At 37.1% G+C, this 24,107-nt stretch overlaps 1 protein-coding gene across 6 annotated transcripts in view; it reads left to right on the forward strand.

Annotated features, from left to right (window-relative positions):
- Nucleotides 1-24,107, forward strand: part of RPS6KC1 (ribosomal protein S6 kinase C1) — a 224,560-nt gene that overhangs the window by 176,143 nt on the left and 24,310 nt on the right. For 5 of the 6 annotated variants that reach the window (XM_079905424.1, XM_079905425.1, XM_079905426.1 and 2 more), the window contains 2 exons: nucleotides 6,287-7,882; nucleotides 8,154-8,243. In XM_079905424.1, the coding sequence (XP_079761550.1) occupies nucleotides 6,287-7,882; nucleotides 8,154-8,243 (1,686 nt within the window). The remainder of the gene's footprint in view (nucleotides 1-6,286; nucleotides 7,883-8,153; nucleotides 8,244-24,107) is intronic. The other variant, XM_079905429.1, reaches the window with a different exon arrangement.

A 24,107-nucleotide genomic window follows, 5' to 3' on the forward strand; every position in this document is an offset into this window, starting at 1 on the left:
TGGTGCAGTGGTTGAGAGTCCGCCTGCCGATGCAGTGGACGCGGGTTCGTGCCCCGGTCCGGGAGGATCCCACATGCCCGCGGAGCAGCTGGGCCCGTGAGCCATGGCTGCTGAGCCTGCGCGTCCGGAGCCTGTGCTCCGCAACGGGAGAGGCCACAGCAGTGAGAGGCCCGCGTACCGCAAAAAAAAGAAAAAAAAGAAAAAAGCAGGGAGACCAGTTTGGAGGTTGTTGCAGCACTCCAGGTGCAATCGACGCTGGCTTCCACAAAGCATTAGTGGTGGAGGTAGTGAGAAATGCTTATTAGATTCTGAACACATTCTGAAGGTAAAATTGACGTGACTCTGCCTTGTATGACTCCATGGTTTTGGACTTAAATAACTGAAAGAATGGTTTCCATTTACTAAGATGAGGAAAGCTGTGGGAGGAGTAGATTTAGAGGGAAAAACCAGAGATTCAGTGTTGGACATGTGAGTTTGAGATGCTTATTAAATTTCCAGGTGGTGTTGAGTAGGCAGTTGGATATGCCAGACAAGATTTTAGGAGAGAGATTTAAAATGTTTATTGTTCCTATTAATGGATTTCTTATTTTAACTCTGTTTGAAGAAGAAAATGTGGGAGAAACAAATGTATTCAGTCAAGGCTATATGTGTTATTAAAACTTTAAGTTCCTAAGATTAGGGATTATGATTCATTATATATATATATATATATATATATATATATATATATATGTATCCCAGATATATATATATGTATCCCAGCATTTATAGGAATGCTTTGTACATAGAAGGTGCTCAGTGTATAATTGCTCAATACTGACTAAGAAAAGATGAATGACTAGGTTACAAGAAAGTGATTGGAAAAGCTTCTGTGCAAATAGGTGGGGGATGGGAAAGAGTTTCTCCTCAAGTTAAGAGGGGACCAAAGGGATGAAATGATTCTCTTTTTATTAACTAGTTTTAAAAAATCATTATAAAACTAATATAGAAAGAAATTCATACCAGATGGAAGTATATAAAGTAGAAATAAAAATTCTTCCTCATTCTTCATTTTAATGCCCATTTCTATTCTCTAGAAATAGGCTGAACGTTTCCAGAAATTTCCTGTGTATATAAACATATACTTCTCCCCCCTACCTGTCTGATTTTTAAAAAAAATATTTATATTTATTTGGGTGTGTGAGGTCTTAGTTGCAGCACACGGGCTCCTTAATAGCAGCTCCAGGGCTCCTTAGTTGCAGTTTGCGAGCTCCTTAGTTGCGTTGCGTGGACTCCTTAGTTGTGGCACATGAACCTTCAGCTGTGGCATGCACGTGGGAAATAGTTCCCTGACCAGGGATCGAACCCGCGCCCCCTGCATTGGGAGCACAGAGTCCTATCCACTGCGCCACCAGGAAAGTCCCTGTTTTTTAAAAACATAAATGCATTTTACATATTGTCTGTAGCTTGCTTTTCCCCCCACCCTAACAGTGTACTTCGGACATCTTTACTTATCAGTACATATAGGTGTCCACTGAGAGAGGCGGTAATAGTACGTTGATTAAAAAGAAGGATCTTAGGGCTTCCCTGGTAGCACAGTGGTTAAGAATCCGCCTGCCAATGCAGGGGATATGGGTTCGAGCCCTGGTCCGGGAAGATCCCACATGCCACGGAGTAACTAAACCCGTGAGCCACAACTACTGAAGCCCGCATGCCTAGAGCCCGTGCTCCGCAACAAGAGAAGCCACCACAATGAGAAGCCCGCGCACCGCAACGAAGAGTAGCCCACGCTCGCCACAGCTAGAGAAAGCCCACGCACAGCAACACCGAAGACCCAACACAGCCCAAAATAAATAAATAATTAAATAAAAATTAAGGGGGGAAAAAAAACCGAAAAGAAGGATCTTAGAGCCAGACTATGTTAGCTTGAAGGCTGGCTCACAATTTACTAGTTGTGTGACCTTGGGCAAATTATTTAGCCTTTTTATACCTCTGTTTCCTTATTTGTAAAACAGAGATAATAAGAATTACATAATAATTATGTAATTAACTGTAATAATTACATAGGGTAGATGTGGGGATTAAATAGTTGGTATATGTAAAGCACTTATAATAGTGCCTAGTACATGGTAAACACTAAGTGTTTACAAATATTGCTGTTTGTTTATTTTTAATACATACAAGGTATTTGGTTGTGCAGATTTACCATAATTGATTTAAGTAGTCCTCTGTCTACTGTTGTTTAAATTGTTTCCAGTACTTGTCCCTGTATATGTGCATTTTTTTAAAATTTTGTTTTGTTTTGAGAATTATTTGTGAGACAAATTTCTTGAAGTAGAATTGCTGGGTCAAAAGATGATTTTTGATCATGGGTCCATCAATATTTTATCATATGTATTAAATTTAAATTCCACTTCGGGTCAAGTCAATTGAAAAGATTTTCTTTGTAATCCTGCAGAAAACCAATAGATGAAAATCTAAAGAGAGACAAAAAGAGTTTTTAATTAAACCTTATGGGTTGCTATTTTCATAGCTTAAAGTAGCTAATATATGCAATTTTATGTGCTTCAACAGGGCTTAGAAAAGTGTCATTTATATTCTTAAAGTATTAACAATTATAAATATTTTAGATATTTTCTATTTATATTTTGTGATTTAGCAATAACAGGATTTTTTTTAGGTTAATATTATTAATGTTACAATAATAATGTTGACATTTGTGTAAGTTTGTGTAGTAGGCCTGATCTTAACTCTGTAGAAAGTAGAACTCAGCTTCTGTGGAAAGAAACTTCATGGGAATTATGTATTTTTGTAAGTTATGTGGTTTTCATGATTTTGTAATTGATAAAAGTATGTCATAGGACCAAATTTTTGTTTCTATAGCTCCACATTGAGCATTAAATCTAACTTGGCCCCCAAAAAGGAATGGAAAGAACTAAAACAGTTCTTTTTCTCTCTTGAAAATGCACAGTTTTTATACTTCACATTAGAGTACTTTTTTAGGCTAGTAATAAATTTCCATAAAGAAAATGCCAACAATTACATTAAAAAATTTTAATCTAGTAATGAAAAGAATGGAATTAAATAAGATGCCATGTTTGATTAATCAAATTGGTAAACTTGCTAATATCCAATATAGGTAAGATGCTATGAAGATGGCACTAATACACGTTGTTTGTAGGAGTGGATTCTGGTACAGCTTTTCTGTAAAGCAATTTAGTGACACATATCAGAAGCATTAAAGATATTCATACTTCCTGACCTAGCACTTTCATTTCTGGTGTTGTGTCCTGATGAAATAATCAGAGGTGTTAAGTATTTGTAAGCTAAAGTAGACATTATTTTAATTCTAATAGTAAAAGACTAGAAGCAACTTAGATGTTCCACAATAGAGGAACATTTAAACACACCATATCTATGTATCTCATGGATATGCTATATAGCCTTTCAAGTTCATATTCTCATGAAATTAGAAAATGTTTATGATAAGATGTTAGTTGTGAAAAGTCAAAAGATAAATGTACTAATGGTTAATAGTGTTTATGGGTGATTTATATATTCTGAATTCTTTGCTGTTCTGTGTCCTTTTCTATATTAAATTTTTTGAAAATAATAAAACCATGTATCTGTTTTAGAATAAGAAGAAAGCATGACCAAAAATAATGACATTTTTAATTTGCATAAACTTTTCCTAAGGTTTTCAAAAAATTTGTAAAGATGTCATCTTTTTATAACTCAATTTAATAAATATTTAATTCCTATTATTTTACATGCTAGACAGAATCCTCTCCTTGCAGTTATGAAAACCCTGCAGTATGGTAAAAGAGCTAATGAACGCATAAAAGTAATATTAGTATGAAATAGAATGTTGTAAGTGTCATAAGAGGGATGAAGTGATACAGAGGATTCTGAAAAGATAGGAGTTGTATACGTGAGGGTATGTAAAAAAAACTGATGAAAGAAAACAAATTCTGAAGCACCTTCAAGAATAGGTAGGATTTTGACAAGCAGATATTGGGGAAACTAAGTGGTAGGTATAGTTTGAGCAAAAGCCCAGCATCGGTTATATGTGGAGAAATTCTATTCAGGTGAAATGTGTGATGAGTTGAGGGAGAGGAACAAATTATGGGTTGATACTGTATTACTAACGGTCCAAATGCCTATATGGAGTTGGTACAACATTCAGTAGGTGGGCGGGGTGGGGGTAGGGTTTGGGTTCTTGGAGAAATGACATGATAAGATCTGTGCTAAAATGGAAGATTACTTGGGCAGCAGTTAGTATGATAGAGTGATACAGGAAGGACTGAAAGTAGTGGTCTAGTTGTAGCTATAACATTATTCCAAGAAACACAGAGTGGTCAAAGGAATTAAAAGAAGAGGAAGACTGTGGGAAACATGGGTAGATCTTATAGGACTTGGAAACTTGTCAGATATAGGAAGAACAAAGGAGAGAAAATAGTCCAAGTTTTTGTGCCTCAGTAGCTCTGAAGTCAGAAAGAAGAAGTGATTTGGAGAGCAAAAATAAAGAATTTAAGCACATTCAATTTTAGATTTGAGCAGCTCATCCAGGTTGAATTAGCCTAAGAATGAATGCAACTTTTCTTAGAACTCTACTAGGTACTGTTCCTTGCTGATCACTGGAACTTTACAGCTATAGATAGTGTCTCCTTTGTGATGGCATATCCCATTCTGATAAGCTATGATTTGAGTTAACAAGCATTGAGTGAATGCCTATCATGTCCTGCACACTGTATAGGCAGTAGATATATAAAGATGAAAAAGACTTAGTCCTGTCCTCACAGTAGGACCGTTGAACAATATACATCATTTTATTTGGACTGCATACAAGAACCCCAGCTTCAGGGCAGGCATTACTGTTAGTATGCCACAATGGAGGTATTTGTGATAAGAGGAATGTGGTTATTGTTGTCAAAAGAATCAAAAAAGATGGAATCGATGCATAGCTTCTTTTGTGTGTGAGTGAGTGAATTTCAAAGCCATATATGAATCTTTAAACTTTAGTTTGAATATGGAGAAATATGAGACACCGAGCATAACCTAGTGATGACAGAAAGTTAGTTAAGAAGAAGCAAGAGGGAAGTTAAACACCACAATGTTCTATACCACTAATTATTATCAAAATTGGATAAGATTGTTAACTGGATCACTGGTAGAAGAAGATGTCTGAGTATCCTAGGATTAATATTATGGCAGTTCCCCTTTATAGCATTACTCTTTGCTGGGCACAGTATTGGGCGCTTTATGTATTTATCGAGTTTCTCGAAATGAAATGAAATGCCAAGGAGAGAAAGATATTTTGGATGCTTCCATTGACCTTTTTACACATATAATTGACTGTCAGTGATTATTTCCCCTAAGATTTAGTTCCCCTTGGTATATGATGTTTAATGATGACATTGAAAAATGTGCTGAGGGCTTCCCTGGTGGTGCAGTGGTTGAGAATCCGCCTGCTGATGCAGGGGACGCGGGTTCGTGCCCCGGTCCAGGAAGATCCCACATACCGCGGAGCGGCTGGGCCTGTGAGCCATGGCCACTGAGCCTGCGCGTCCGGAGCCTGTGCTCCGCAATGGGAGGGGCCACAACAGTGAGAGGCCCGCGTACCGCAAAAAAAAAAAAAGTGCTGAAAATAATTGCTTCCTCCTTGTTAGTACAGGGTTTCATTTTTGATGTATTAGTTCCTATTTTTGGGAGCAATAGTTATATCTTTACAAAGTATGCTCCCACAATTACTGTTTTTAAGATTTCTGAATCAAATTTAACTATTTTTTTTGTAATACTGTTTCTAGTCAATAGAGCTTTGGTGGCCATGCTTGAAAAAATTATTAATAAACAGAGCAGAACATAGATGTTTCTAGAGTAAATTATGTTTAACATTAAAGTAGAATTTTAGCTGTGAAATTTCATATTAGTATTTGTTATAACCAATTTCTCTTCAAAGGAAGAAATAGGTTGTCATTTAAAAAATAATTGATATTAGGAGATATGCTTGAAACTGTACTCACCAGTCAGCAATAATAAGAAAGCATTTTAGTTAGTTATTTAGTTTTCTTTTCATTGCAAAAATTTTATTTAGACTCTTTGTTGTCGTGAATCCCAAATCCAAGCTCGACTATTCTTCAAGAAGGCACTTTATTAAATTGCTTCTTACAGCATACTTGACATTAATGGGTATCATTGACTTGCTTTTGATTGATTATTAGAATACTTTTTGTTTTTTTAATGGCTTCAGTAAGTAACCATTAATTTGGTGTTCTTAATTTTTTTTTTTGGTTATGCTTATTCACAGGTGGCAAACTCTGGTCATATATCAGTAAGTTTCTAAACAGAAGTCCTGAAGAAAGCTTTGACATCGAAGCAGTGAAAAAATCTTCACTTGCTAAAGTTCAACTGCAACAGCCAACATCTAGTCCTCAGGACAGCAGCAGCTTTGAATCCAGAGAAAGTGATGGTGGAGCCATGCTTAAAATTCTGCCTTTGAAGACTAGTCTTACTCCAAGCTCTCAAGATGATAGCACCCAAGATGATGATGGGCAAGACAGCTCTCCAAAATGGCCAGATTCTGGCTCAAGTTCAGAAGAAGAATGTACTACTAGTTATTTAACATTATGCAATGAATATGGGCAAGAAAAGATTGAACCAGGGTCTTTGAATGAGGAGCTTTTCATAAAGACTGAAAGGAATGATGTTGATACCAAAGCTATAGAAAACTTCCCAGCACACCTTGCTGCTGACAGTGACAGCCCCAGCGCACAGCTGACAGCCCATGAGCTGAAGTTCTTTCCTGGAGATGATGGCCTGGAAGCAGTTAGTTCTCCAAGAACATCAGATTCCCTCAGTAGATCTAAAAACAGCCCCATGGAATTCTTTAGAATAGATAGTAAGGATAGCACTAGTGAACTCTTAGGACTTGATTTTGGAGAAAAATTGTATAGTCTAAAGTCAGAGCCTTTGAAACCATTCTTCACTCTTTCTGATGGAGACAGCACTTCCAGAAGTTTTAGTACTAGTGAAAGCAAGGTAGAGTTTATAGCTCATGACACCATTAGCAGGGGCTCAGATGACTCAGTCCCGGTTATTTCTTTTAAAGATGCTGCTTTTGATGATGTCAGTGGTACTGATGAAGGAAGGCCTGATCTTCTTGTAAATCTGCCTGGTGAATTGGAGCCAATGAAAGATGGTGCAGCAATGGGACCTACTAAATTCACACAGACTAATATAGGCATAATAGAAAGTAAACTGTTGGAAACCCCTGATGTTTTATGCCTCAGGCTTAGTACTGAACAGTGCCAAGCACGTGAAGAAAAAGGCACAGAGGAACTGAGTGATCCCTGTGGGCCTAAATCCCGTAGTATCACAGAGAAACACTACGCACAGGGAGATCTTGGGATGTTATTTGTAGCAGCTGATGATCATAGTAATGCGGGAGACATGTCTTTGTTACACAGTTCGGATCCTAAGTTTCAAGGACTTAGCTTGGTTGCATCGGCAGTAACAGCAAACAACGCAAAAGAAAGCTTATTCCATATTTCTGACCCACTCTCAGGTGCTAATGAATATAACGTAAATATAGACACTTTAAAAACTGAAGAAGTATTGCTGTTTGCAGATCAAACTGATGATTTGGCTAAAGAGGAGCCGACTGTATTTCAGAGAGACTCTGAGACTAAGGCAGAGAGTGGGTTAGCACTAGAAGGAGACAAGGAAATACACCAGATTTTTGAGGACCTTGATAAAAAATTAGCATTAAACTCCAGGTTTTACATCCCAGAGGGCTGTATTCAAAGATGGGCAGCTGAAATGGTGGTAGCCCTTGATGCTTTACATAGAGAGGGAATTGTGTGCCGCGATTTGAACCCAAACAACATCTTATTGAATGATAGAGGTCAGGAACTTTTGCAAATGCATTTCTTTTTATTCGCTGTTGCTTCCAATTAACTGAGTAGGCGTTTTATCTTGTAATTAGTATCTTCATTTCCTGTCTAGAGCTTCATTATCAGTGCAGCAAATTCACCCCCAGTAATAGCTTCTAGTACTTAATGATGCCATTATTCTTAATGATACTGTTTTTAGCTACAAAAGGAGTAATTACAGTTCACTTCTGCAGAAAATGGAAGAGAAAAATGTTTTGATTTCTCCTGTCGTTTTGTTTTTAGGACACATTCAGCTAACGTATTTTAGCAGGTGGAGTGAGGTTGAAGATTCCTGTGACAGCGATGCCGTAGAGAGAATGTACTGTGCCCCAGGTTAGAGCAATCTCCTAAAATGTTTCACTTGGAAAAGTAGTTTGGCAGCTCTCATTTCTTTATTGAAGTTGTATTTTCACTAGCAGTTGACAATATGTTGGATTTGGTTATCTCTTTAACCCTTTACAAAAGATAATTTGGGGGATAAAAATCATTACAGAATCCATAGTATATGTGTGTATGTATATTTGTTAGTATATGATGTTAAATGGGTTTATACTTCTCTTAGAACTGGCCATGAATTCATAGAAATGTCAACTTCTTAGTGTTTAAAAGGACCTTTAAGTATCCTCTTTAATTGGATGATTTTTTTTTAATTTTAGAATTTTATTTATTTTTTTATACAGCAGGTTCTTATTAGTTATCCATTTTATACATATTAGTGTATACATGTCAATCCCAGTCTCCCAATTCATCACACCACCACCCTCGCCACTTTCCCCCCTTGGTGTCCATACATTTGTTCTCTACATCTGTGTCTCTATTTCTGCCCTGCAAACCGGTTCATCTGTACCATTTTTCTAGATTCCACATATATGCGTTAATATACAATATTTGTTTTTCTCTTTCTGACTTACTTCACTCTGTATGACAGTCTCTAGATCCATCCACGTCTCTACAAGTGACCCAATTTCGTTCCTTTTTATGGCTGAGTAATATTCCATTGTATGTATGTACCACATCTTCTTTATCCATTTGTCTATCCATTCATAGTCACAGAGGACAGTCTACTTACTTACTTACTTATTTATTTAATTTTTGTCTGAGTTGGGTCTTTGTTGCCACACTCAAGCTTTCTCTAGTTGCGGCGAGTGGGGGCTACTCTTCGTTGTGGTGCATGGGCTTCTCATTGTGGTGGCTTCTCTTGTTGCAGAGCACGGGCACTAGGCAGGTGGGCTTCAGTAATTGTGGCACACAGCCTCAGTAGTTGTGGCGCAGAGGCTTAGTTGCTCCACGGCATGTGGGATCTTCCCAGACCAGGGCTGGAACCCCTGTCCCCTGTGTTGGCAGGCGGATTCTTAACCACTGTGCCACTAGGGAAGCCCAGTAAATGGATGATTTTTAAGATGTGAGAGGTAGATGACTAAAAAAGTAAAATTCCTAAGGCTAAAAATGGATAAAATTTGAAATAAAAAAAATGCAATGTTGTGATTTCAGTGATGTGCCATCCTGGCATTTTAGAGCAGATTTTAAAGAGTTCTTTCCATATTTGAGAAATTTTAGGAAGCATATTCTTCTTGTTTTGAAATAACCAAATATTTGACACAACAGGTTTCTCTTACTTTTACTGTATTGTCTGTTTTTTTAAATTAGAGATTTATTTCTGGGGGTGTTAGATCCTTTGCTGATAATTATAGGTCTCTTAAGCATATGAATTGGATTTGAGTTAGTTTCTGTCTGTCATCAGTGCAGATGGGGCTGTGTTTGAATCCAAAGTTTGTTCACCTTTTGCCTAGCATTCAGCCTCTTTGAATGGCCAGAGTTGCTTTACTTGTCACCCTCTGGCTTTCAGAGGAGGTTCAAACTGATTGTATTGACATGATACGCTTAGTTGTTGATTAATACAGTATTTAATGCTTACTAGCAAACCAGCATTATTATTGATGCTAACATTGTTTCCCTGCATAATGGGAAATGATTATAATTAGGATTCAAAGAGCTATATTGTTTTTAGTTACCATTTTCATTGTTAAGAATTATTTCTGTATTGAGAAATAGCACAGTTTTTCAATCAGCAAAGCAAATATACTAAAACTATTTTCTGAAAACAATGATTTAGATTTTCTTCTTACTGTTACACTCTTTTCTTTCCTCTTTCGTCCCCCAAATTAGGATTGTTTGATTTTATTTCTTCCTAGGGGTGATAGAGCATGCCTACATTTTTTTCTTTCTCAAATAGATAATATTATGCTGGCTTTTGAAATCTTATTAGTATGATTTAGTTAATGGGATAACAAAAAAATTTCATAAGGAAATCACTTTATTATGGTTATCTGGTTTATTTTTTAACAGACCCTTCCCCTTTCTAATTGGATTATAAGTAACATTTTAGGTACCAATGTATATAAATAAATATATGTTAATTATAATGAATTTCAGGGTTTTAGGATCAAAATTAAATCTGGGAGTTCTTTTAAGTAAAGCCTGTTAAATCCTGAAGTCAAGTGCAGTATAAACCTCACATCAAAACCATATGTTTATGGGGCAGTTTAATGTTTATAACTGACTCTTTTTTTCCTAGTTTTCTTCTTACTTTCTTGTTGAAAACTATCTGTAAGGTTGTACTTCGGCTTTCTAGCAGATTATTTTTCTTCAAACTGTAGGCGTGTTCACTTTAACCTTCATAGCATGTGACCTCCTGAGAATTATAATATATGTGGAATAAAACCATACTACATACATCAGCAAATACATACTTTCAACTTTGTGTACTGAAATACAGTTTTGTGTACTGAATTTAATAGCGATCAGTTTTCAAGTTCTAAGTTTTAAGCCTTTTCCCAGAAATCACAATTCTCATAGTTTACCAGCAGGTGGCAGTCTACCATTAATGGATTTTTGCTGTCTTCGTCCAGGTTGTCTGTCCTTCACTAACATTTGCAAAAAGCTGTAGTCTGAAGAAGGGCTTTGTTTTAACTATTTGCATAAAAGAATTGTACTTTCAAGCTTTGTGAGTTACAAAAGTGGTCTAGTATTATGGCATGCATTGAACAATGTGGGAAGTCTCTCCATTCCTTGGGTCTATTAATTTGTTTTATCAACAGTATAAAACTCAATCAGTAATGACCTTAATTGAAAAGTGATGCTGGTGTTCTAATTTAGATGGTCTTAAACCTAGAGTTGCAGAACTCAGTTAGGTGTGTGTACTCCTACCCATTGCTTATAATGCAAGGGGAATTGGAACAAAAATTTGTGAATTACTGTTTGTTTTAAAACTGAATAGCAGTGCTACTGATAGAAATACAAGTAGACTTTGCTCCTCTTCTCAAAGAGGTGGGAGCAATGATAAGAAGCTAATGTTTCAATGCTTAAAAATCACAAATCAATGAACACACGGGGACATAGAGTACTAAGTCATCTTTTGATCTGTCCTTTGCAATACTAAGGGTTGAAGTAATTCTCCTCCTGCGTCCCCTTGCCCTCCTGTTTCCCAACTCTAACCTTAGTATTTTTGTCCAAGTAACTCTAAAGCATGTTAAGCAGCTGATGTTTGGTTAGAAAGTAAAGTTGTCACAAGATTATGATGAGAACGATTCACTTCTGTTTGAACAGCATGCAACCTCTACCCCTACCACGCCTCCCTCCTGGGAATCCTTATCACACATTTGTCCTAAAAACATTATCCACCTGCCCTGTACTTTATAATATCAGCAGTGTATCTTTTTATCTTGTGGATGATGTGCCTTTATATTTTGAGAAAAATTTCCAGTAACAGATTCGATTTACATGGACAGAAACTTGAGCAAATGCCAAACTAGCAGGGGGGCCATTATTCTGCTCTATAAATAAGTTTAAAAAAGAAAACACACACACAGAAACCTGTGAATCAACATGTTTTGGTCTAATTGAGGGGAAAAGCAAGACAGATAAATTTTGAAATGCAAATGATCACCTTCTGTTATTTAAGTGTAGTTTCTGCCAACTTTGCGATCTTAGATTTTAAAAGTCATAGTCATTTCAACGATGTATACTACCAGGGATGTCCGATGTTCACAAGTTTCTACAGTGAAATGAAGAACTTTTTAAAAAAAGTTGCCACTTTTTTATATTAAGGAAAATAAATCCAACAACAAAAAGACAAAAACCATGGAGCTTTTTCTCTGTCTACATCTGTGAAAAAGCCAGCAAATAAATGGCTGCAGCTGCAGACCCATCAAGAGGGTCTTGAGAATACGAATTCACTGATGAAACCCAGCCCTGTTTTCAAAGTAGAAGCCGTTCCTTTTAGGTTCACTTTGTATCCTTAGATTATCTAGGATGATTCTCTCGAAAGGTTTTATTTTAAATAAACATCATTCATGGTAAATGGGTTCCTTTCATACCACAGAAACACAGAACGGAGTTCAGGAAAGAAAGAGCAAAGAAATAGTCCCCAAAGTGGGAATAGATTGTATAGCCTGACGATATAAATATAACACTGTCTAGTTTCCACATGAGGAGAGTTTTAGATATTTTATTGAGAGATGTTTAGACAGATTCTTCTATTTTTTTGTTATGAGAGATTATAGAATAATCTGGAGAATTATAGAATAACTGGAATTAATTGGTTATTCTTCTCCAGAGGACTTCCTTGAAGTTACTCTGATTTTATTTCAATTTGTATATACACACGAACACACATGTATTTAGAAGATTTAATGTGCTTTATCATTGGAACTATTAACTTATCATAATATAGAATAAATTTTTTATAGTATTTTTAGTATAAAGGAAAAATAAAATGTCAAGAAAGTATTTATTTTTTCTTTTACCAGTATTTTTTTCTTAGCAGTCTCGTCTCTCATCATAAAAAAGCAGCTAGAAAATAGAACTTATTAAGCACATAAAACACAAAAGACTGGATTTGAAAGTTTAATATGCAATCTAAGACAAGTGAATAAAATTGTTTATATGTTAGTTATTATGCTAACATAATCACTTAAGTTTCCCATTCTAGTCTTAACAAGTTGATATGGTGTCCTATGAGTGTGTCCTTCACCTTTAGTTTCCACCCGATTATGAGCCTTTATAAATGCTTGAAATTTACATTGATATTTCTCATTGAATACTTTTCACACTTGAGAATTTATAGGTGAATATGTGTGTAAATTGAAGAAGTCCAAAGTGCTTTTTACCGCAGCCCAATCTCCACGCTCCCAGATGTCAAATGACAGCTTTGCTTCCTCTCTTAGGCGATTTCACACTTGGAAACAGCTCACAGCTGACGGTGAAAAGTGAAACATAGAAAAATCATGCTGATAACTCTCTGCAAAATTCAGTTTTAGAGCATAACATTTATTTACTACTACTCTTTGCTCTTCTAGCCTGACTTTATCAAATAATCCATGAATATATTTTTGGGGCGTAGTCTCCCCTGCCTTTCTTCATACGCATGCTTTACACACGATTAGTTGCTTTTTAAGCATGGTGCTCTGTGTGATAGTTATGTATTTGATAATTAGATCTAGGACTCAGACCATGGATGGTTTAAAAATACCACGAGGGCATCGTAGGTTTAAGATTTAGAATGTTACGATGAAATTGAGAATTACCAAAACAATATTTTTCTAACATCAGCCATTAACTCATTGCATGACATTGGGCAAGTTATTTAAGACTTTTTAGGCCTTAATTTACCAGTAGTAAAATAGATTTTTAAGAACTTTCTTCTTAACATTTTATTTTGAAAAATTTCAAACATACAGAAAAGTCGGAAGAATTGTACACCCATATTTACCCATCACCTAGATTCTGCAATTAACATCCTATAATATTTGCTTTATCATATATCTGTCTGAAATAGATTTGTTGAATATTAAGAAGATCACAGATGTCAAAATTCAAGTCCATCTTATTAAGGGCAAGAACTTTTCTGCCGAGAAATAAATACTGATTTCCTGTCTAACATCAGTAAGGTTAAAAAAATTATTTCACTTGGAGGACTTTCTAAGTATTCTCCTTTTACTCATTTATAGTTTGCACATAAAGTATATAATACGGAAATGAGGAATTTATGGAAACTGTTTTCATTTGCAGGAAAAAAGCCAAGACAACTTTTGAGTAGGGTGAAATTTAAATGCCAAGATTTTTAACAAACAAAGCTGTTTAAAAGAAGAAAGAATCATTTAGATCTGAGAATTTCTGGGTCCTGGGTAACTTCACCATGCGTGAGGAAACTCATTTTAGGCATGTGAATGAAGTTGCTAGAGAAAGCAACTGAATATAGATGTATATTTTGAAATAATAATGTTATAACCAGGAAATATGGCTACATCCCTGGTCCAGTCTCCCCCCGCCCACCCCCGCCAAAGGAGAAGGAAGAAAAAGGCAACAGGGAGCTATAGAAATAATTTTAAAAGAATGAAATATTTGTGGTTAATATTTAAACGTTATGTTTCAAACAGGAACTGTTTTGTTTGATTTACCCTTAAGCAAAACTTCAACAGTAGCTCCCATGTACATAGTAAATGTTTTAATGTTTTCCTTGAATGATTAGCAAGTACTTTTAATCTTTTGCCTTTAGTTCCTAATGTTATATAACTAACTGTACGTCTTCTTTGAGAGAACCAGTATCTTTTCAATTTTGCCATAGAATAGCGGAAATTTTACACTGAGGAAAATTCCCTGCTGCACTCCACCCCTGTATACTGATGAAGCTTGTGCCATGAGTATATTAGGCTAAGCAAAAAGAGGTTCAAGTCTTAACCTTGTCCAGAAGGGCAAGACTCTTCTGATGGAAAGAAGAGTAAAGCCTTACTTTATACATGTTTGAGGGTCTGAAACCTTGGGATCCATCCCTAGGTAGGGTGTATCCTGGAGTCCTCACAAACCCCCTAAAAATGGGCCAGTCACCTTCACCTCTGCATTAAGGTCACTCCATGTTGAAATAGACCCATTCTGAAACCATACTTCTCATCAGGCCAGAATGTGATTTGTCTCTAGTGGTGAGAATGAGACAGAGTAATAGCAGAGTATTCAGTCCTTGTTATCCGGCACCTTAGTGAATAACACATTAATTCCTCTCATGGGAAGAAATTCTTGAGCTGTTAGAACTAGAGAATTGATAAGGGTGAAAGAATTGATACTGTATTTCACCCCTCCTGTATAAAAACAATATCTCTGTACATTTCCTAGTACTACCTGATATTGGGGAATAGGGAGTTTACTTCAAGCTTTAGATTATTCAAAGGAAGTTAATTTTAACTTCTTATTTACTCTACATCTTTTTCTTTATGATCTTGGACAAATTTTTTTTTAGAAGAGGAACTCAAGGTTAGACACTTACAATGTTTTAAGTAATAGCTGCAGTGTAATGCTTCTTAATTTTAAGGTCTAAATGGATTTTTGGCAACTGTTCAGTTAATTGGTCTCACCACCATATTATTATAAAGAAGAAAGTGAACTGTCTTTTACCTGTGGTATTTAACAAAGAAGATGTAATACTGAGTTCAACATTATGTACCAGAACTATTGGCTAGCTACTTTGACCAAATCATCAGTTTTTATACCATGTAAAATCGTGTCAGTTTGAATCTCCAGGAAGTAACCAGGGCTGACTCCTTCTAAACAATTATTCATAAATACTTCCTTCAAATAAATGTTTAAAATTGCTAAGGTTTTAAAAAATTGGTGATAAAGCAAATAGAATTCCTGAAGCTCCGTTAATAGCAGTGCATGTAGCTCTGCCTGCCTAACACAGCAACAGAGCAGCGGGGAGAGAGAGAAAACTGCGCCTGTCATTTTCACAATTTTCAGTTAGCCTTTTTCTCATCAATCAACTGTAATGGCTTTGGTTGGGTAACACTGTGACACCCGATGGCTATTCAGATTGGAGTTGTGATATGATCAATGGAAAATGGAGCATGCTATTGGTTTTTTTCCTACCAGAAACGCAGGGTGAGAGTAAGCGAGATTGTATAGAGCTCAGAATTATAATCAGTCAGCCAGAAGTCATATGGTAGTTACCTGTTTCTTAGTTTATCTCACAAGAAAACTGTATAGTAACGATAGCTATAAACGTCCTCGAACAAGTAATTTTTGGCTCTGGAATGCTGAATCTAGTTAAATCAAGGATCTTTGACCCAAGTTGTGCAGATAATTGCAGGAAAGCTCAGAACATGGTTGCCAGGTCACCACGACAACAAGGAATTAAAAGCTGGGTAGTGGGAGAAGCAGAATTTGGTTAAACTCGCCTGAATTAGTACTTACGTTCAAGTCTCCGCAGTACAACCCAAGGCCCCGGCTTTCATATAATTTGATTACCTGAAAACCAACTGAATTAGTCATGTGGTGGCAGCAGGAAGCAAGCCTAGAGACTGGGATGAGCCCGGAAGGCACGTGTGTGGAAGGGGGGCAGCACCGCCTCTCTCCCATCACCGTGGGGGGCATGCGCAGGAGTGCTGAGCCCCAGCTGCTGCAGGTTCTCCCCTCTGGAAAGTGCTCGCCCCTGTTGCTGGTCTTCCCTGATAACACTCTCATGAGTTAGAGCAATGTGATACCAGCAACTTTTAAACAGTTCATATTCTCTACTCGACCAATAAGGCATTTGAATCATTGATTGAGTACGTTGTTGAAGGACTTTATGGAATGTGGAACAGATAACTGGGCAGCCAGCATTTTCTGAAATGTCAATAGAACTATATAAATATAAATATAAAATAAGAAAAAAGGAGCAAAATGCCCATTTGAAAGGATGGGCTAGGAAATGCAGATTCCAGGCTCTAGAGTTACTCAGATGTTATCACCAGCTTACCCATTGGAGCACATTTCATGTAATTGTGTGTCTAGATTCCTTCCATTGAACAGGGACAGGGGAAACCTTGATTTATCTCCCAGTCCTGTCTTCCTCCTCCCAGGGCTTTCCAGCTTCTTTTCTTTACCGCATGCCACCTGTGCCAGGACAAACTGTAGCAGTCATTGTGCTCTGCAGAGGGGAGCCCTGGAAGGTGTCCACTAGACCACCCCATTTTAAGCCACCATCATCACCTCCATTCTTGCGTTTCAGCCAGCAGCCAGAGTATGCTTTAGATAATGTTGAAAACTTTCTGGCCTACCACATGTAAGGGTGCAAAAGGACTTGAGGTAGATCTCTGTGCTCAGTAGACTTAAAATGCATGTGATGAGGCCTTTGGAGGTGTTTTGATTGCACTGTGCTACAAAACACAAGATGGAGATAGTTGTTCAACAAACATTTATTAAGTGCCTTCTATGTTCCAGGTACTATGCCTAGGAGCTAGAAATAAGGCATAATTGGTTTAATATTGACAGTTACTTTTGAAGATGTGTATAAAAAGAAGAGACTGTCCAAGCAGAAGACATACACAATTGGTTAACTAGGACATTAATAGACTTTATAGGTGAATAGTTATGTTTACAGAATTGTAATTTACCAAGCTAACATAAGATATGCTTAGCTGTCCCTCTTCTCACAGTTTAGTTCCATGTATTGTTGGATATATAAAGAAAAAAGAAATGGTTTCTTCTGTGTTTCTTTCTCTTAGCTCTTTAGTCATCAGCTGTAGTGGAAGACTAATGCTCAGCCCCTGCATAGAAAATCTTTATACACAGCAAGAGCTGGTGAGAGAAATTGACTAGAATTTTGTAATTCTAGTCCCTTTCAATTAGCAACAGATGCTGCAGGGAAAGACTGTGTAGGAACACAGGACTAATGTTTGCATGCTCTAGCTAACATGGAATGCTCATTGCAGAAGAAAGATGTTCTTTTACCCTTGGTCCAAGTATGTCACTAATGATAGATCAGATTTTTAAAAAAAAACACTTAAAAAAAAAAACGATCTAAGGCCATTAATGAAGTCTTGACTCCCTTGGAAGAAAGTTAACAAACTAATTGTAATAGTGTTTTAAATCTTACTGAACACTTACAGAATTTATGGAAAATTTAGACACCACAGATTTTTTTTGATACTATAAAAGTGTATGTGGTGCTTAATTTTAAGGTTTATAAGAATGTGGCTTAATTTTTATATTGTCTTATTCACCAAAGAGCTCTCTTTTATTCTAAAAGCTAATGTATTTTTCTTACTTTTTTTCTTTTTCCAAAAAGAGAGAGTTGGAATCCTTAAGATCAGGTATTTAACGTCAAAATTTAAAATATTGTTTTGGAAAAAAAGCCCTGTGCATTTAGAAACTATATTGCCCCCCCCCCCGAAAGTATACTTACCGTTGACTCTCATTTTAATGTATTCTATAGGTTTGTGGCTTTAAAATTGTTCCATCATTCTGATATTTGGATAAAGTGCTCTATCGTTTATGTAACTATTTCTTTCAACATCTAAATGTTGGTTTAATTTGACCATTATATAAACACATGATTTGCAACAATTGTTGCTTTTCCACTGAGTTTTATATGACCTCTTAATAACAGTTCCACAGTTACTATAACTTTGAAAGTGAAAAGAAATGAGGCATCTAAGATTCTATTTATTTAAAGAAGTGTAGTTAAGGAAAAGAGTTTGGGAGAAATATTTAAATACTTGCTCTAAATTAAAATAGAAATTCTCTATATGTGAAATTCTCTTCTAAGAAAACTCTGAATTTACTGTATTTCCTATCATATCCTGAAAGGAAGACAGCAACAGTAGAACATAACTGCCAGAGGGAGGTCATGGAATTGTCTCTAAAGATTTTTGGAATGGGGATGGGTAGCTATTTGTTGTGATCAGTAGAGGTAAGAAGAAGGATGTGATGACCTGTGTGGGTCTCCCTTAGTGGAGAATCAAGTGATGTCACCAGTCTGAAAATGTGCCTTAACAAATCCATCAAAGAGCTAAATGTAGAATATCATATTCACTTATTTATCAAGCACCATAACAGTAATGTCTGTTAAAGAAAAGTAAATTCTGAATTTGGGAATTCACAGTTACTTAAAATGCAAGGTGATTCATCTTTTTTTTTCTTTGTTTTTATTTTAACATCATTATTGGAGTATAATTTTTTACAGTGGTGTGTTTCTGCTTTATAACAGAGTGAGTCAGCTGTTCATATACATATATCCCCATATCTCCTCCCTCTTGCATCTCTCTGCCACCCTCCCTATCCCATCCCTCTGGGTGGTCACAAAGCACCGAGCTGGGTGATTCATCTTTATAAAGTTTTATAGGAAGGTTGGTGTTCATTTATAAAGCTTGAGTTTGAGATGCATTTTCCAGCTTTTAAAATTCTCTGTACAATTTCCATCATAGTTTTAGTATTATCTACAGTTATTTCTGAGTCATGTCTTTGACACATCCATGTGGCTTAAACTATATAGCCCTAAAAGACAGGGCCTGGGCCAGTAGATAGTATATGTCATGATCTCAGTAATTCTGGGACCGAATGGTCTCTCCAGTGTCTTTCAGACTTTCTCAAGTCTAAGCGTGTATACTTTGCATCTTTCCCTTCACTTCTTATACAGATAGAGACATTTTACGGTTTCCTGAGTCCAGGCTTTCTGTTTTTTCGCTCTTTTACTTTTCAGGAGCAAGGCTTATTATAGTACAGTTTTGGGGTCAGATTAACAGTATTATTTTTGGCTGTAAGAGGGAGACTTAGTAAACTCTATCATAGGACTATAAAACTCTCTTAGTCTATGTTTTAGCAAGCCCTTTGACAATATGGGTTACTAAGGCAGCATCATTTTTCTGAGAGATGTCCTGGCTTGTTGAAGAGTGTTCTATGAGGTGTTAAACATGAGTAAAACAAAGGTAGGCAAGGCACATTTTTACGTTGTGGTATCTTTATTATTTTATTTAAACTTGTTTATTCACTTGTGAATTATGATAGTTTGAATCATTAGTATGAATCCATTCTATATTCCATATTGTGTTAGAGTATGAGGATTGATAGTGCTAAAGTGGGATTTCTAGAATTTTACTAAACTATTCTCACATATTTGATGTCCTCCAAAAATTTTGGACGAGTTGAAATCTAATCTGGAGCTGATTTTGTGTCTCCATTACATGAAAAGATGGTAACGGTTAGGTTTAGTGACACTGATTCATTTTGCTTCCCACCAGGTCTCTTAGGGAAAGGAAGGGTGGCTGTGTGTAGAAAGGAGAAGAAGGACGAATGTGGAATGCTGGCTCATTTTAGCATAATCCCACTCTTTGGGCATCTTAGGTTAATGGAGGGAGAAGAAGTTAGGAGAAAGGCTCATGAGTGCTTTTGAAAACACTTTCAGGATTGTAAAATTACAGGTAGAAAGAATGCTAGAGGTCTGGCTGTCCTCATTTTCAGAAAAGCTAAAATACCCAGCCAGGCTCAAACAGTAGCAGAACTAGAGCCCTGTTAATACATTTCTTTGACTCAAAGACAAAAATTCAGGATTCTTTGATATCACTGTCTCTTTTTGAGTTTTTGTGGGAATAATCTGAGGATTTGTTTGTTTTCTTAGGGAATAGTTTATTTTTCCCCCTGATCCCTTTGCTTAATGCTTATAGCCCTGCTGTCCTTGTGGAGAGTAAGGATACTACTGCTTTACCACCCTGGAAACTGCAAATATAGAATGTAGTGTCAGGGGAAGGGGCATGCATGGGAACTGAAGACATTGGGTTTTATAGTGAAAATATTTTGAAAATTGATAAAGCAGTGCAGAATTTATCCTTTAAAATTTTTTTCTACTTTTTTTCCCACCAGAGATTTAAAAAATTCAAGGTAGGGAGTTTAAAGGGATTTCTCAGCTTTACTATGTTATACTTTAAAAGAACCCTCACAAATTTATTTGATATTTCTTTATATTCTCTGCTTTTGACACAACATACCTGACTGTTCACCTGGTGTTTGTAGTAGCTATCATGTAGTTTTATATATGAATCAGTACTCTTGGTTTATGCTTAAAATTTTATATAGATTTTGCAAGTAAAGCAGTTTCAGAGTATTGGTTTTGACAGCCACACAACCTCAGTCTTCTTTTTGGCAATGCAATTTCAAGGTATATCTTTAAAATTTTAATCTAAGAATTATTGATCTATAAGGGATGTTGAAAAGACAATCAAAATCTTTCATTCTGATTATTAAAAGAAAGTGAGGGCTTCCCTGGTGGCACAGTGGTTGAGAGTACGCCTGCCGATGCAGGGGACACGGGTTTGTGCCCTGGTCCGGGAACATCCCACATACCGTGGAGCGGCTAGGCCCATGAGCCATGGCCGCTGAGCCTGCGTGTCCGGAGCCTGTGCTCTGCAACGGGAGAGGCCACAACAGTGAGAGGCCCGCGTACCGCAAAAAAAAAAAAAAAAGAAAAGAAAGTGAAATTCTGTTTTAAAACCCTAAAGAAGAAATTATATAAGTATCTTCTTCCAGTTGTTCTAATATTTAAGTTTCCTGAGCCGTTAGGAAGTTCTTCCTTGTATCTTATCTAAATATAGAACTCTTTGTTGTAGTTCAGAGTCATCTATTAAAATCAAGGACAGTTGGTCATGATGTCAGTTTCACATTAATTAATGAATGCTTAATATAAAGTCATTTTGAAGTGGTTCAAGCTGCACTGTTAAGGGGATGGATTTAAAACTTGTTCAGTGTCTTTTTTCCAGATTTCCATGAGAAAAAAATTAACTTTTCAGAGTTGCTATCCTTCTTTATTAGCCCAGTCAGATTAAAGATGACATTCAGCCTAGTTGTCTTCAGACTTTCAGAAGCAGTTTTTCTTAGATGGGATCAGTAATTTCTTTAGGCCCAAGTGCCATTAGAAAGCTTAACCAATGACAGCCAAGAGTGGGGAGGAAAAAGAGAATAAGGTGAGGGGAAAAGAAGCAGGCTGTCAGTGGAAGAAAGAAGAGGGGAAGATCGAGGAAAGATGGGAAAAGAAATGGGGAGTGAATGAAGTAGACTAAGGTTGATGGTGCTAGGGTGTCACCAGCAGTTCTATCAGGTGCCACATGGGGCATCCCGCATCCTGGGCCAGAAAGCGAGCCGACTGAAAATGGGAATTAAATTAACTTTAGGGCCTGCTTGGGTCTCTTGCTACTGTCTTTGTTGCCTGACGTTCAGACTGGTGCTCGTCAGACACTGTAGCATCCACATTTGAAGCAGTATGTTGGTCATTATCTACCTGTTAAGGACTCTGGCAGAAAATTGTGAGGGATTTCAAAGCAGCATAAAAACCAGTGAACCTAGTTCTTAGACTCCTTAGTTGAACAATGTCACAGAAACCAATAAAGGAATAACACCTTGTCTGTCTCCTGAAGTGACTCTCAAACTTTTCTGCCCAAGTAGTTCTGTCTGTAGAGGTGATATGAAATGGGGACCTCTGAGACTAATAATAATATGATCCTGAAGTTTCTTTGAAGTCTTTTTATCTTGCAGATCCATGCAAGGTTTACATTCTCTTCCATAATGGGTCTGTGTTTCTTTTAATAATAAAACAACATCCTACCACCTCCCGCACATACAAAAATCTTTGATACTCAGGAGGGTGCACTGTGCTTATGGTAGCATCAGAGATCCCCCTCCCCTAGCCGCCTGCGTGCGCGCACGTGCGCACACACACACTCTCTCTCTCTCTCTCCCTCCCTCTCTCTCTCTCTCTCTCCCTCCCTCCCTCCCTCTCTCCCTCTCTCTCTCCCCCTCTCCCTCTCCCTCCCCTCCCCTCCCCTCCCCTCCCCTCCCCTCTCCTCTTTCTGACACATTTCACACCCAGCGCACCTTTAGGGGAATTTGAAAGTTCCCTTTATAAATTATATTAGTCACTGATTACATTGCATAGATTTACCACAATAACCCTTTGCTCAATTCTGACAGCAAACCTTTGTGAGCAGAGACTTGGAGTGTGGTTCTAGTCTACAGCTCCTCAGGGCATGTTCTTAGACCCTATAAAACCATCTGATCTTCACAGCTTTCTCTGAACTGACTGGGTCAGGCATTCCTCTTTTCCCTGAACACACAAATATAGTATTCTTTCTCCTCCAAAGTCATTCTGCCCAAGTAAGTTCTCCGTAAGGATGCTTGGAAATTTTAAATAATTCACGTACAATGTTAAACACAGTTCCTTACATATGGTAAACAGTCAACGGATGTTAGCTACTGCTTTGTTGTTGCAACTATCATTATTACAATATGTGCCTACTAGCAACCTTCAGACACGGAAAGTGAGACTTGGAGGTTGCATATTCAAAACAGATGGCTGATCAATAATTTGGGGTCTTGAGTTGTGAACATGTAACACCTTTCTAAAACTAAGGAGTATATACTGCTTGCTTTATGATTAAAGAAAATGGCATAACTTAAATTTTTGAGCAAGATATTTAAAAATAAAGCCATTAACTCTGAAAACTGATTTTAGTTTCACATTATTTAGCAATGTGGTGAGTACATAGTGTTCTGTGGAGGAATAGTGCCTAGCAGGGGACCTAGTTTGTACTGCTTATACGTGTTTGAATGAATCTTGATAGGTTGAGACCTCATTATAGAGGCCTGAATATATATACATGCCTGGTTAAGCAAGACATTTGAATGTTATTTAATGTTCAGTGAGAAGCCATTTCAGAATTTTGAACAGGGAAGTGATGTAATCCATTGCCTGCCTTAGACTGGAAGGAAATGTGCAAAAGGTTATATTTGATGACAGGGCTATGGTAAATTTCTTCTCCTTTTCTGAAGTTTCTAAGAACACACATCCTTTTTAAAGTTTCTGGAGCACACTTCCAAAGGTGATGGTGGCTCTCTATGGGGAGCTTGGGAATGGGGGTGGGGGCAGTGTATTTGAATCTGGGAGGGGTAACATAAGTACTTTGAATGAGAGCCCCCAAGGAATTGTCCTTCAAGAAAATCACTGTTTTAGGGAATCCTTAAGTATCAGAATCGTAGATTATAGAGCTAAATTTAACCTAGAGGTCCTCAGATCTCACCCTCGTGTTATGGATGAGATCAAGTGAATTCCTTAAGGCTCTTAACCCAGGACTTCTGATTCCTAGTCCACTGCTGTCTCTAATATATGATACATTAAAGTTTTAGAGGATTGCTTCTCGGCCTCTTGGCTAAGATCAAGTGTAAAGTTGTAGAGGAAACTATAGGCAAACAGACTCTTAGGGAGGACTGGCCTATATAGCTTCATCTTTCCTGCTCCAACAAGCCTGAATGTTTTCATGCCATCTTGCTATACATTTAAAATTGTACCACTTAGATATTCGTGTAGGTTAATAAGTATAAGAATGAAAATAAAAATCTCACCAT

This window comes from Stenella coeruleoalba (genome assembly GCF_951394435.1).
Source record: "Stenella coeruleoalba genome assembly, chromosome: 1".
Taxonomy (NCBI): domain Eukaryota; kingdom Metazoa; phylum Chordata; class Mammalia; order Artiodactyla; family Delphinidae; genus Stenella; species Stenella coeruleoalba.